Source organism: Nilaparvata lugens, chromosome 2, assembly GCF_014356525.2.
Source record: "Nilaparvata lugens isolate BPH chromosome 2, ASM1435652v1, whole genome shotgun sequence".
Taxonomy (NCBI): domain Eukaryota; kingdom Metazoa; phylum Arthropoda; class Insecta; order Hemiptera; family Delphacidae; genus Nilaparvata; species Nilaparvata lugens.
The window spans coordinates 14,263,413-14,278,987 of record NC_052505.1 but is presented as its reverse complement, the minus strand read 5'-3'; the positions used below and the strand labels follow the sequence as shown (position 1 = coordinate 14,278,987).

The following is a 15,575-nucleotide window of genomic DNA, read 5'->3' as shown; positions in this document are numbered from 1 at the left end:
CTGTTGTTAATATTTGAGCTAAAGTCTTCGGAGTGGTTTACAGCATTTAACTTTTGGATATTTCCTCGCACTCAGGCTTTGCCCATGTGAGGAACCTTCTTCAAGTTTTGTATATTTATATTGTATATTGTTTGTACTTTCTAAGAAGAAGAATAAAGATAATTTCAATTTCAGTTTTTGATTAATAATTATAATTTATTCATTACTAGCAGGTAATCCGTACACCGCAAGGGTCTAATTAGAAACTTGACAAACTGAAAACTTGACCTTCTGGGATCCTGAAGAATTCAAAATAGGTCTATAATCATCCTAGGTAAATTAAGAATTAATATGCAAAATTTCAAGTTAATCAGTCCAGTAGTTTAGACGTGATGATGCGTTACTCGTGAATACCGTACGTGTATAAGCCAATTCTTTCCTTTATTATAATATAGATGGTTTGAACAAATGCATTCCTATCAATTCCTCATTGATTTCCATCTAAAGCCCGGTCCAGACGCTCAAGTTTGGATCGTTTGGTTCAAGCAAAAAACGGATGTAAAATTGCGTCCACACGCATCCGTCTTATGTCGTCCGTTTTCCTGTTTTTGATATGGTTCATTGAGTCTGAATTGTATACGGTTGACATATATCCGGTAGATGAGTAATAATTATATCGTATTTTTTCGCTGATTCAACTGGATAATGCTATATTTAACAACATAATGACAAAAATATTACTGTTAATCGCTAAATGGCTTTGTTTGCATGTCATATCTCTCGACACAGTGATTGTAAATGGATTGAAATTTTGTAGATAGTATTCTTATCAACAATATAGTACATCTTAATAATATCATGATAGTAAATCATAATATCAACATCAAATTCTGAGAGTATCATGAGAATCAAGAAAGAAAAGAAAGGTTAAATAGCGTTATATACAATCGATAAAAAAAACTTGCTTATTTTCAAGTACTCGCGAGGCATTTTATTAATTTGAGGGCGCTGAATCCGAATCTGAAATCACAATTATTACTCCATCTCCATTTTTACGCGATTTAGGTTTTGTGGATAGGCGAAAGACGGTCGGTTTGATGGAAAAAGATTCCCGGCCGATACATTTTAAGTTTGACGACTTAAGCTTGAAGACCCATCCGTTTAACCGTCCAGGCGCAACGACTTGCATGATCCGACTTTTGCTTGAGCAAAAGACTGAAGCTAAACTTGAGCGTCTGGACCGGGCTTAATATTGCTGTGTTTGTTTAGGCGCAGAACTGCTGGGCGTCAAGACGAAGATAACTGAGAAGGTGCCCATTCTAGGCCTGCTGCAGACGCAGAGCAAAGCCAAGGGTGGCCGCATTGTTGTGTACGGTGACTCCAACTGCTTGGATAATAGTCACCTGCAAAAAGGTCAGTCTCCTTGTGTATCTAAATCTGCAAACCTGACTTAAAACCTGCAAACCTGGATTGCTGACCTATAAGAAAGATTTTCCACTTGCCAGCAATACAGAATATAGTGTATGATCACATTGAATGCGTTTATGTGCAAGTGAACGTCAGATCTTGCATGAGGCGAATAACAAAGTCTGGAAAGAACCCTACAAATACATTGTGACGTGCATGCAGCTGCTCACTACGCAACCAGTACGTGCTTGCATCAGTGTGAGTGTTCCCATTGCTCTTTCCATAGTTTGTTTCTCATCTGCGCGCTTGGTCATACATAAACAAGCGTGAACTTGCACTTACACGCATCCAATGTCATCACACCCAAGTCTAGATTGATTGATATAGGTTTAAAAAATTGTGAGTTGAAAAAATTGATGTAAGCTGACGTGTACCGTATCAATGGTTTTATACATATAGGGGCGCCATTGAGGGGGGGGGTCAGGGTGGTTCCTAGGCCTGAAATTTTGAATAGGAAAGCATGTAATTACATCTCATAATGTAATATTTTTGGGTAAAAAACCCGGACCAGGTCCTTAGAGGTGTATCTTTACCTTTAGAAATATTATTTTTTCCATTGCTTGTTGTACATTGCAAGTTGAAGTTTACTTTTCGCGACTTAAGTACAATGTTTGGAAAAGGGACTTTTGAATGGTCAATCAAAAGGCTTCAACTCTAATACCAAATCGCATGTGTGCTTCAAAAACATTATCCTACTATTTCAAATTATCAAGAATTGTATGAGTATCGATCTAAACTTATACTGGATTTGTTGTGTTTTTAGACTGTTTTTGGATGCTGAGTGCCTTGCTGGATTACACTTCGACCGGGCACCTGCCATCTGTATTTAGTGATAATAGGATTACGTTTAAAAATAAGAATTCTGATCTACCTCAGCGAATGGAGGGAAATCATTTGTACAGGTGTGTAATTTCACACTTTTTAACTCAATTAAGTTTTATTTATAACTTCTGGCTTTCAACATTAAATATAATTTCTCCTGAAACCTACTGTTTCAATATCTTACTTCAAATCTCTGAAGAGCTTCAAGCTGGATTGCCATACATCAGTGATAGTGAAACGCAAAGTGACCGGTGCAGTGAGAGAATATCATTCTCATAAGTTCAAATGGAATTATTCATACTCGCTAGGTCTTGCTGAGCGTGAACAGTCCAATCTGAACCCATGGAAATTATATTTTCACTTTGCCGAACACTTTCACTCCCACTAGTGTGCGGGAACCCTGCTTTATTCATTTAGTTTTGCCCAAAAGTTTCACTTTGAAACATGAGTTTTCCTTCAAAAAAATGTTTAACAAAAAATTGTCAAAAGAGCATGAACACACCAAATGGCTGGACTATATTTCTATTGGGCTGTAGGTTTGAGATTCTTCCAACTCTGTTTTTATTACAGAATATAATCTATAATCTATCCTATTCTACTGTTTTTACTTTTCTTGCCCTATTACCATAGGTAAGGAAAGTATTGCTTTCCGAAAAAAATTAAGGTACTCCAATTTCTAAATTTCTATACGTTTCAAGGTCCCCTGAGTCCAAAAAAGGGGTTTTTGGGTATTGGTCTGTATGTGTGTGTGAGAGAGTGTATGTGCATCTGCCAATTAACGGAATGACTTGTAATTTTAAACTTAAGGTCCTTACAATATAAGGATCCGACACGAACAATTTCGATCAAATGCAATTCAAGATGGCGGCTAAAATGGCAAAAATGTTGTCAAAAACAGGGTTTTTGCGATTTTCTCGAAAACGGCTCCAACGATTTTGATTAAACTCATACCTAAAATAGTCATTTATAAGCTCTATCAACTGCCACAAGTCCCATATCTGTAAAATTTCAGGAGCTAAGCCCCATCTATGCAATGTTTGATTTTAGATTACCAACTATCAGGCTTCAGATAATATTTAAACAAAAAACTTTGAGTGGAAAAGTTTGAGCATGAAAATCTCTACAATTAATGTTCAGTAACATTTTCACCTAAAATTGAAAATAAGCTCGAAATTTGAGAAAATGTGGTTATCTGATTGCAAACTGTTGATTCTATTAAATGATTCACTATGAAGAGATAGCAGACCTCGTATGTCTCCAGCGTTATTGTCCTGTCACCAGCTGGCTCAGATCTTTGTTTATAAGTAGACTTGAGATGCGCGAGAACACTAGTGTCAGGTGATCAATTCTCATAACGGCAAGGAAAGTTGTGTGAGTGCGCCACACCAGATTTTTCTGACTTGTAGACTGAATAAGCACGAGTGAAATACATCATTTTTCAGACAACTTGTTAATATGGTATAACCATAGAGCATAATAATGGATGTGTATCATAAATAATAGATATCATAAGAAGAACCTACATTTGGAACTAAGATAGCATTAGAATTATTAGCAAGTGATAATAATGTGAAATATCTGTTCTATTTTTTGTTTTGAAGCATCTAAATTTGAAAATTTACTTTGTGAACATATTAGTGGTCTGAAAATTTTGCGAAGTGAAGAGCTACAAGACTTAACCTATTTCGGACTATGTGTAACCATATCTAAATTGGGGAGAGGATTAGCACAAGGTTACCTTATTTTTCCTCTCCCTATCATTTTTATATGATGTATACTTATTATATCAATCAATAAAGAATAAGAATAAAGAATAGAAGATGGCCCATGGTATAGGGCGTTTATGTTCCAAATTCCTCTGTCAACTCAAGTCGATATAGGACTATAGTACTTTTTCATCAAGCTTTGTGACGCTGGTAGTCTCTCATACTGTGCCGTTCTTACACTCTCATCTAGCCAAAACCGCAATAATTTACAGTAATCGGTTTTAGTTGACAAAAAATTGGCTTGATAATATTGGAACAACGTCCTGTACCATGAATGATCTTGTTGGTATTTGGCATTAAATGTACGTTGAATACTATAGTGAGGTCCACATTATAATGGCAGTGGAGAAAGATTCGACAAAAGCGTTGCCGAATCACAGTCTTGTCAATGCCTTCTACAGACGGTATCTGATACAGGTTTATTGATGTAATATCAACTGTTCATTCTTGTTTAAAATAATCAATTATATCTTATTTATCAAGAAAATATATTTTTCAATAATATTTCATAATGAATTTTCATAATTAAGATTAAATATTTTGTTGATTAATTATCAATTCTACATTGTTAAAAGACGATCTAGCAACAGAGCAAAGCGAGAAAGAGATAGCGCTATCAGCTTTGTTGAATGATAGACAAGGATAGCAATACCATTGCTAATCAAATACTGCCATTATAACGTGAACCTCACCATAGTGAATGTATTTCCTCATTCTATAGTGAGGTCCACGTTATAATGGCAGTGAATAAAGATAAGAAAACAGCGTTGTCAATTCTCTGCCTTAATTAATTATATTTCTGTATTGTCAAAAACAGATTTGGCATCGTTGCTGAGCTAGAAAAGGATAGTACTACCTGCTTTGTCGAATGATAGACAAGGATAGCAACATCAAAGTTAATCAAATACTTTCATTATAACGTGGACCTCACTATACGATGAACTCTCTCCTGGCTCTTCCAGTTCCTTTGTTTGATGGTATATTACACTGTGGCCTCAGCCCTATCTTATAGTTCTTTTCTTATGTTATTTTTTCTCTATGGTAAAAGATTGCTTTATTGCTCTCTCCTTTCACTATGACTCACTTGCATTTCTGAAACTTTTTTTCAGGTATTCGAAAGTGCTTGTTAATAGAATTGGAGCTCTGCAGACCCGTCCTCTTCCGCCCTGTCCCCACCTTGTATGGAGTCTGCCGATCCCACTCAATAAATCGGCACCCACGTAAGCATCAACTCATCTATTTATCTATTTACATATCTATCTGTTTTACCTATTCCATCTATTTATCTATTCATCTTTCCAATGATTAATAATAATAATAATGTCTCTGGTCGAGGGTACAACACGACCAGAGGAGTTTATTCAAATTATAGACATGATTATAAAAAGCATATAAGGTACAATTATTTACAAAGTATTATTCACAATCTGACAAACGCCACAAGTGTCATCAGAACAGTCGTCTTCTTTATGCTCCCTATCATGAAAAAAATCCTATTTCCCTAGATGCTAGTCCCAAATTCACTGTTAAAAAGATTGTCTTATAATAATGTAGGTCTGTATTTGAGTAGAGAACTTCTGGCTTTATTAATGTATTTTAATGTAATATTTTTTAGATACGTATGAACTGAAAAACATGAAAAAGTACAATATTAATACAATTGGTTGATAACTTGCTGATCTAAGAAAATGTGGCCCCCACTATATAATTAATATGTGTTGGGATGCCACTAAAAATCAACAGGGTAGCTCCAAAACAGTTTCTCTTTATTATTATTCTTTATTGATTCATACAATAAGTACATAATCAAAAGTGATAGGGAAAGAAAAAATAAGGTAACCCTGTGCTATTCCTCTCTCAAATTTAGATAAGGTTACACATAGTCCGAAATAGTTTAAGTTTCTCTCCCTAATAATCTTCATAATAATTATAGACTGTTGTCATACCTACCAGTGATAATACTTTGAACTGTTCATGATGAGAAGAGAAAATAATATATTTTGTAGAAACTGTGATTTGTTCATTTTTGCTTTCAAAATGTTGTAATCATACAGTAGGAAAGCAATTAATAAATTCAATTAAATTCAAAATCATCATCACGACCTTTCAATGTTCATGAACTAGTAACTCAAATGTAATAAGACTGCCCAAAACGTTATTAATCGTCACCATTGACACTATAGTGAGGCCACGTTATAATGGCGGCAGTACCTATTTGATTAATACTTGTGTTGCTATCCTTGTCTATGATTCGGTGTAGCAGATAGCGCAATCCGTTTCTAGCTCCGCAACATTGCCAGATCGTTTTTTAACAATGTAGAAATTTAAATAACTAGTAGTTCTGCGAACAGTAGACCTCGCTCATGAATACAACTTCCAATCTAATGAGAAGGGCCAGTATAGTAAGTACAGTAGTATACTGTGAAGTTTTAGCCAGGTCATCTATTGTTTTCTCCATTGAAAGTGCTAGAGACACTGTTCCCAGGGACACCGGACTTATCAAGGAGGTACCTTTATATCGTCTCCATATTTACAATATAAACATATATTACAACTTTTCTAATAATTAATTATAATAAATCGGACATCTGACGGAAAAATTGAATATGCAGTAGGTAATTTAGATGATGAATCGTCTCACAGACGATGGTGAGACGGAAAATAAATTGATGATGGGTGATGCGAAAAAGTAGGAACATGAATTGCTGTATCTTCAAAGATACGAAAAAATAACTTTTGAGGTTAGTCTACGGTTTTTCAAATATTACAAAAAAACCGGAGGTCTTACCAAAAATCGTTACACATACGTTTCTGCGCCTTGTTTCAAAGAATTTGCATACCAAATTTCATCCAAATCGGACAATAACTGCGGTACAAACAAACAGACAAAAGCCGATCGAGTCGAAACTAAGACCTCAGCTTCGCTTCGGTCAATTAACAAAATATTTATTCTCATTTAATGAAAATGTATTATTTAATCATTGAAAATATATTTTCTTTAAGGATAAAATATTTTGCTTATTTTAAACAGAATGTGCAGTTAATATTACATCAGATATACCGGTATCAGCTATCTTCTATAGAAGGCAGTGGAAAGGTAGAGAATCGGCAACGTTGTTCTATCTTTCTCCACTGTCATTATAACGTAGACGTCACTATAGACGAGAAGTCATTCGTTTTTGTAGAACTCGAATAATTTTTCTTTTTGATATTTTAAAAATATTCTTCTTCTTCATCTATATTATTATGTAAATTTTAGCTACAGTCTACAATATTTTAATGGTGTGTGTTTTATTGTTTGCCAGGAATCTGTACAAATCGCAGAAACTGTTGTCGTTGAGTTTGGACGATGAGACGGGCTTGGCAGGGGGTGCTCCGCCGCTGGTGTGGCCCGAACAGCGAGAGGGGTGGGTGGCGGGTGGAGGGGCAGCGGTGACTGGTGACCTTGAGCCACAACAGCTGAGCTGGCTGACCTTGGCGGTAACCTTGGCAATGACCTTGGGCTGGTGGCCGCTAACCGGAGTCGCGTTGCTAGTGTTAGTGGCAGTGTTCGTCTGTCGCTGGCAGCGCGTCCCGGCGCCACCGCGCCGACGCAGGGCGGCTCGGCTAAGGCGTCTCGTCTCTGTCTTCATGGCGCCTGTTATATGACCACGTAATTTGCATACATCTACAGAGTGTAACAAGAAAGGTGTAACAGCCGAAGACCATACACTCTACATGAAATTTGCAGCAAAAAATGTCCAGTAAAATTTTGTTATATCGACCTTAGTTTTCGAGATATACAGGGTGTTTCAGAAGTAGTGTCGAACATTTCAGGGTATTGTTCTTGGACGATAGGAGAATACAAATGTCGTATTTTAAGTGTCCAAAACTCAGCGGTTATCTTTATAGCTGCCATTTTGTTATTTTCACTCAAGAATTTTTATCTCAAGAACGAAATGTATTGATCTGAAATTTGGCATGAATATTTATGCTATAAAGATTGGTCAAAGAATAAGAGAGAAATTGATACTTTTTGTATTGCATGCATGACCATGAGCAAACTAAATCATCTGAAAAACATTGTAAAATCAACTTGATGGCCACATACCGAGTTTTAAAGCTTCATCTTAAATACAATTGGAATTGAAAATTTAATATTGATGTTTAAATGGTATAAAGTGGTCATGCATGCAGTATGAAAAGTTAATTTCTCAGTAATCTATCAGTCTAAGGCTCAACTCACACTTACGCGACTTAGGTCGAGAAGAGACTCGACTCTAGTCGAGAGCATGTGTTTCCTTATGGATGACGTCGTGGAGACTAGAATCGACTGGTCTGAGTGTCACCATTTGGAAACACATGCTCTCCACTAGAGTCGAGTCTCTTCTCGACCTGAGTCGGGTAATTGTGGGTTGAGCCTAAATCTGATATCCAAGGATATGGCTCTTTCCAATTTGTTCCTTTGTTTTACATTTTATACTTTGTTGAAAAAAGTATATTCGTCGAGCTCATAGCCAAATTTCAAATAGTTTTTTCTCAAATTTTCTCTGGGCTACAACTACAATATATTTTCAAAAATGGAAAACTTCGTAATTTATAAGCTTTTGAATGAGTATAAACTTTTCAGGAAAATTTCAATATTAAAGCAATGAAAGTTTCAATGGTATGAATTTTCTACTACATAACATTGTTTCTGGGGTACACACCTAGGATATTTGCCGTTTTCATTACTTTGGCATTTTTTCAATCGATAGATCTCGAAAACTGAAGTCCATACAAGAACATTTTACTGGACATTTTTTGTTGCAAATTGCGAGGAATCTATTGTATTCGGCTGTTACATATTTTGTGATACACCTTTATCTATGTCTCCTGTATACTCATTTATTTATTTACCACACATACTGTATAGGCTATGCACATACAATGTAGCATACGGCCTCTACATTACAAAGCTTTAAATAGAATTTAGTAAAATCAAGTTTACTAATAAACTTTGAAAAATTTCAAATCTTTCTAACAGCTCCTCAAATAACTATTTTTATTGTGCTTTAATAATATTGTAAACATAGAGTTGGATCAATTAATTCATTCGAATTGAAGAATTATTTTATGGGGGCTGATTTCCATGAAATCTCAAAAATACAGAATAGAGCAAAATCCATTAAAGTTGTGCACCACACACGCTTTTGAAAACTTATTACTGGTTTTAAAAAATAACTCATTTGTTTATTTTTTCAAATGGAATTAATTTTCCTATAATTGATATTCCGAGTAATCAAATATGGGCTTTGTCATTCTATAAACAATATCTCGAAGAATGTATCCTTTAAAATTTAATAATTCATTTGCTAATAATCCTGAAATGGGTCATCCCATGTCAACTTTAGACGCGCATATCTGAAGAAGTAATAATTTTTTTTTAGTTACGTCTTGGGGACCCCAGGATGGAGTATAAGACAAGTCAATATACACATATGGTTTGAATATAACTCGCAGTATGTACCTTTGTAAAAAGGCTGTCCAGTTTATTTATATCATAGAAAATACTGTGTATTCATACACACAGAATGTCAAGACTTTGAAACAAACCCAGATATTCAGATGGCAAGGAACTCTTGGATACTATAAAATGTTCCATCGACTAAAAACTTTTTTAGTTGATTCTTGAATATTTTTATACTTTCCTGATTTTTCAATGGACCCGTTCTGTGTACATGGAATGTGGTAAATTGTCCGATTCACAATTTACCAAGTAAAAAGTTCCACGTTCCATGGGAGGAATTTTGACAGATTCTGTTCCAGAATCCTGTTCCAGCTCCAACTTTCTGCCCCACGGTCTAAGTGTGGTAAATTGTCCGACCTGGTACAGTTCCAACAGGTTCCAACTATCTGAGCTCTCATTGGTCGATTATTGTAGTCTGCTTGCTTCTCTGCGCATGCGCTGATGGTTTGTCTACCATAGCATAGCATACATAACCAACAATATGATGTTTGATAACCATTCATTAAATGAATTTTCTCGATAGAAAATTTGAGAGTAATGGAATAGAAGAAATTTACACTTTTCTAGACGGTAGGTTCGTAAAACAGCCTTTCTTCATTCACGCAGCTAGTAAACGACAGATTTTAGTGTAAATCAACTTTATATGTGCGCGCCAAAAGCTTGAACCAACGATTTTGAAATGGCGTTCCATGGGAACATTTTGCACTAGTCACGTGATGGAACAATTCACGATTGGAACTGGAACAATTCACTGTACACAGAACGTACACAATGTATTTGGTAGTTTATTATAAAATACCCTACCAATATAGCTAGGCTTTTTCTCAAAAAGTCTGCTATTATGACTTTCTAGATAATAATCGGCTCTATGTCGTGTATTGTGATGTTAGGAGTAATTTTTTGTCTTTCAAACTGGAAAGTTGTCTGAGAATAAATACAGCAGAAGACATTTTATTACAAATTTTGTCAATGTAGGGGGTCCAAGTCAATCGTCTATCCAATAAGATTCCAAGAAATGCTATCTCTTCTTCTTGTTCAAGTTGACAATCATTTATAAATACGTTAAGCGCCCTATCCTCAATCGGATTATATTTGTTCTTAAATTGAAGGAATTGACATTTATTGCTGTTAATAGTTGACTTCATTTGGTTTAAAAATTGGACCATTGACTGTACACCTATATGGGCATTTATTTCTAAATCATCTAGAACTTGATTATTGAAGATAAGTGATGTATCATCAGCAAACAAGCAGACTCTACCATTAACTCAACTCATCTGGCAAACGATTAATATATAGTAAAAAAGCCACGGTCCAAGGATCGATCCTTGCGGCACTTCAGCCTTGAACTCTAATTTGTTTGAAGTATTTTTTACCACACGATTTTCAACAACCGAAGTGAGCTCTACACATTGTTCCCTGCCCGTGAGGTATGATTTAAACCACCTAAGTTCATCCCTACATTTCCAAGTATCTTCAGTAAAGTTTCATGATTGACACAATCAAAAGCCTTAGATAGATCAAGAAATATTGCAGCTGCTTTATCTCCCGAATCCATCATATTGATCAATCCTTCCACCAGAGAAACTATGGCTGTCTTTGTTGATTTACCTTTTTGAAAACCATGTTGCTCATCGCAGATAATCTGAGCTTCATCAAGGTACACAAGCAACCTATTTAGCACTACCTTCTCAAAAATTCTACTCATTGTATTAAGTATACTGATAGGTCTATAATTCTCCACTTTTTCCCTATCACCACCTTTAAAAATATGCAAGATTTTCCCCTCTTTCAGTTTATCCGGGACAATATCGTGTTTTAGTGAGTGATTGATGAGATCAAGCAATGGATCTAGAAGTTGGTCTTTACACTTTTTGAGAATTGAGGTTGATATCCCGTCCATTCCTACAGACTTTTTATATTTCAAACTATCAATAATTTTTGATAACTCATCGCGGGTTACTGGCTGAAATTTGAAAGCATTTTGAATTGCATTGGCAGTCCCTTCAGACCTACTTGTGAAGTCAATATTAAGTGACTTCTGAAGATTTTCATCAACTTGTTGATAATAGTTATTAAAGAAATTACAAATATCTGTACTATCATATATGAACTTTCCACAGTTTTTTATCTTTTTAGGGGTAGTGGTGAGGACATGCTCTTGAGCTACGTTCCTGTTCCTATTTATCACATCCCACACTGCAGTGTTGAAGTTCACACTACTTTTCAGTATTTCTGCTGTTTTTTTTTGTATTTAGCTTCCTTAACTTCTTTCATATAACTTTTTTTACAGATTTATAATTTTTCTCACTCATAAAATTTCTTGCTATTTTAAATTCATTGTATGCTTTCCTAACCTTATCTCTTTGTGCCAGAACATCTTCAGTAATCCACTCTTCTATCTTGTTCAATTTATTTTTTACAGGGACGTTTTTTAAAGGGCAGCAAATACCAATGTGAAATCTTGAAATACTAATGAATTTATCTTATTTATCATTCAAATCGTCTATGCCAGAAACAATACTCCAATCTTGCAATAATAATTTTTGTTTCAAACAATTAATATTACCCTGTTCGCATTCTTGAATTACCTTCATTAATTTACTGACTCTAGCTTTATTATGACCCTGAATTCTTACATCTGAAATTTGGTAATCATGGTCAGATAGTTGTGAATTACCTAATCTGATTCTACAGTTATCTATATTTGTTAGGATGTTATCAATAATTGTACATGAGATTCTCGTCACTCTGGTATATTCATGAACTTTTATTTCTAAGTTATTCATATTTATAATATATTTAATATCATCCGTCATCTTGTTTCGCACTGCAAAATTTGTATTAAAATCACCCCCTACAAATCACTTTGGAATATCGATTTGTGGTAGTTTCTAAAATTTTATTGAAATTCATACAAAAATCTTCCCAATCACCATTTGGTGACCTGTAAATACCCAGGACAGCCAAATAATATTTGTAATTGATATTTTCAATTTTTATTCTCAAACCCGTTGCTTCTAGATCCATTTCCCGAGAAAGTTTATTTACATACTCTAGATTACTTATTTCCATTCTTTTAGATTTATTGGTAAATATACATACACCCCCACTTAGCCATGAATAATAATATTCTTATTTTTATTTATATTAATGACATTTCTATTTTCACAGCTTACTGGAGTGAGGAGCATCTATCATCAACATACGAGACTACCAGGATATTACTTTTGGAATTCTTTTTCCAAATTTGAATAAGCCATTCAGAACAGACGGTTTTGGTGTTGAAATGTCTAGTCAATTCAATTAATCCAATAATGATCAATTACTCCATGCCAATTGAGGTGGGATTTATTCTTATCTTTCAAAATTATTGATGCAAAATTTTGAGTTGATAGAATATTTTAAAGCCCTCAGCACAAAAATGAACTGTAATGTTACCGTCAGTAGATCAGACTCAAGAGCATAGATTAATAAGTGAGAAAAGCAACAAGGAAACCATCAATTGAACAAAGCATGTTTTATATCATACAAAAGAACAATTTTCTTGTAGCAACTGTAAAGTTTGTCCATTGTTTTACATGTAGTGATTAATTCATCGTTAATGACTTATCCATCACGATTGGGTATGTAACAGTGAACTTGGTTCACGTATTTAATGTAGTACTAGCAATACATGTAAGTGATACTCAATGTAAATTTTTAAAACTGCCTTGTATCTTCCAACTATTATTGTTATATAAGTGATCAAACTCAGTAATTAATGTGAATAGACGATTAATATTTATGATAGGGAACTGTATATATTTGTAATTAACTTTAGATAAGTGAATTGACAATGAATAACTTTGCAATTGTTCGATAATAATTCTTATAGAAAATTCATTTTTATGTACATTACAGTGTAAAGCTCAACGATTTGTTATTTCCAATTTCAATGTTTTCAAAATCAAAGTAATTAATGAAATATTTGTGCTAGTTGTTTGAGATACCTTATTCCTTGGAAACAAAATGTAAAATATTGGTTGACCGCACACGTAACGACGTGACCTTATTTCTCGCGCATGAGTATATATAAATAACTCTTGTCTTTAAATAAATAACATAAATGAATAAGCTGTATTCCTACATATTAGTGTCAGTAAAAGTGAGCGATACAGTGTGAATATCATTTCCATAAGTTCTAATGGGAGTATTCATACACACTCGGCCGTACTGAGTGAGAATAGTCCCATTAAAACGCACGAGAATTATATTTTCACTGCGCAGGTTACTTTTACTGATACTGATATGTGGGAATCCAGCTTTAGACATCTAAACTTGCAGCGCAGATGACATAAGATGTATTATTCGTGTCTTCATCACGTCCTGTCATTCAAGTGTGCGGCTGACCTTACTGTATAAAAACGTTTATTAACTAGTATTATCGTGGTCTTTTACTTGGCTAAAAAGGGAAAATGTTAAAACGTTATTGTCAAGTACCACAATTAATTCCTGATTTCTGAAGTTTTTAAAATGAACATTTTTCAAATTCTTGTATAGTAGGTACTATTCCGTTTACTAACATTCTCAATATTGTGCCTGTCATCTTTTTTTATGGGGCTTCTTACAATTTTTCTTTACGTCGCCAATTGTGATTGTCCTCTTCTCTGAGTTTTATTTTAATTTTCCTTTCCTATTCCTTCGTTATCCAATTTGTTTGAATCCTCCTAAAGCCAAAGTAGAGTCGTTTTGGTGCTTATTTTCAAGTTTTGTTCATTTATTTTCTATTTGCAATGAATATACTTTTATAATATACATTTATGCTCGATGATGTATTTCTTAGACTAAGAGCAAATTGATCTAATCCAGTTAATGCATTTATTTATTATTGCATATATTTTTATAGTGTACCTTAACGCTCAATAATTTCTTTCCCAAACTAAGCAAAAATGAATCCAATTAAATTAATGCATCAATTGAAATGCACAGAAAATACGTTTTATAACCATCATTCAGGTTTCTTGCGTCATTGGTTGACAGGTTTGCTTTGCTTGAGTAAGGGGCCAAACCAAACTAAGCGTTTTTTCAGGCGAGTCAGCAGGGCAGGAAGCTCTCTGGTTGGTGTTCAAGAGTCAGCGGATAATCAGCGAATCGGAGAGTTGCCCTACCCTTCCGACTCGTTTGAAAAAACGCTTCGTGTGGCTTGGCCCTGGCTCTAATAGTCCAATCAAAGAGGTTCCTCCTGCGCCTCCGGGAAAAACAGATCGTTGGTCGATAATATGCCTTCCTAAAACAGTGCAATTGAATGTTGCTTTAGAAGTCTTGAGTTAATTCGTACAAATGTGAGATCCACGTTTATCCAATGGCAGTGGATAAAGATAGGAGACCCGCGTTGCCAGTTCTCTGCCTTGCCACTGCCGATATCACAGCTGATATCGGCATATTTGGTGTAATATCAACTTCATTCTTGTTTAAAAATAATCAATTATTATTTTGTCCGTCAAAAAAACATATTTTTCAATGACTAAATAATGAATTTTCATAATTGAGATTGAATGGTTTGTTAATTATATTTCTACATTGTTAAAAAACGACTTGGAAACGTTGCAGGGTTAGAAAAGGATAGCTCATCTGCTTTGTCGAATAATAGACAAGGACAGCAACACCTATGTTAATTAAATTTGTCATTATTTGTTGGACCTCACTATAGCGGCCGCTGCATGTATGTCCTTTTGTGCAGCCTGCTTTAATAGCCTACTCAGTGGACTTCTATAATATTATTCCGAAATGGTAGATCAAAGAAATGAGTCAAATTAGTTGATTTTTTTAATTTTCTATATTACTTGATGTACAGTACCTATATAGCCTAGGCTCACTGTGTAGTCCACTATTAAAAAAAAATCAATTCATTAATAGCACTAATGGCTCTCACATTGATGCCATATAACTTACTAGCCTACATGAAAACTAATACAGTAGGCCTATTACTTTTTCAATTCCTAGTGCCGGTTAAATTCTAATCTTGATTAATTCCACGAGAACCAATCAGAGAAGCAGTCTTTTCAAAAAAG

At 34.7% G+C, this 15,575-nt stretch overlaps 1 protein-coding gene across 2 annotated transcripts in view; it reads left to right on the top strand.

Annotated features, from left to right (window-relative positions):
• The window catches only part of LOC111045421 (membrane-bound transcription factor site-1 protease), a 47,257-nt gene extending 33,786 nt beyond the window's left edge, over positions 1-13,471 (top strand). For both annotated transcript variants that reach the window (XM_039420629.1, XM_039420630.1), the window contains exons 15-19: positions 1,249-1,392; positions 2,210-2,348; positions 5,144-5,254; positions 7,340-7,686; positions 12,697-13,471. In XM_039420629.1, coding sequence (XP_039276563.1) covers positions 1,249-1,392; positions 2,210-2,348; positions 5,144-5,254; positions 7,340-7,682 — 737 coding nt within the window. In that variant the 3' untranslated portion in view covers positions 7,683-7,686; positions 12,697-13,471. The remainder of the gene's footprint in view (positions 1-1,248; positions 1,393-2,209; positions 2,349-5,143; positions 5,255-7,339; positions 7,687-12,696) is intronic.
• The last annotated feature ends 2,104 nt before the right edge of the window (positions 13,472-15,575 follow it).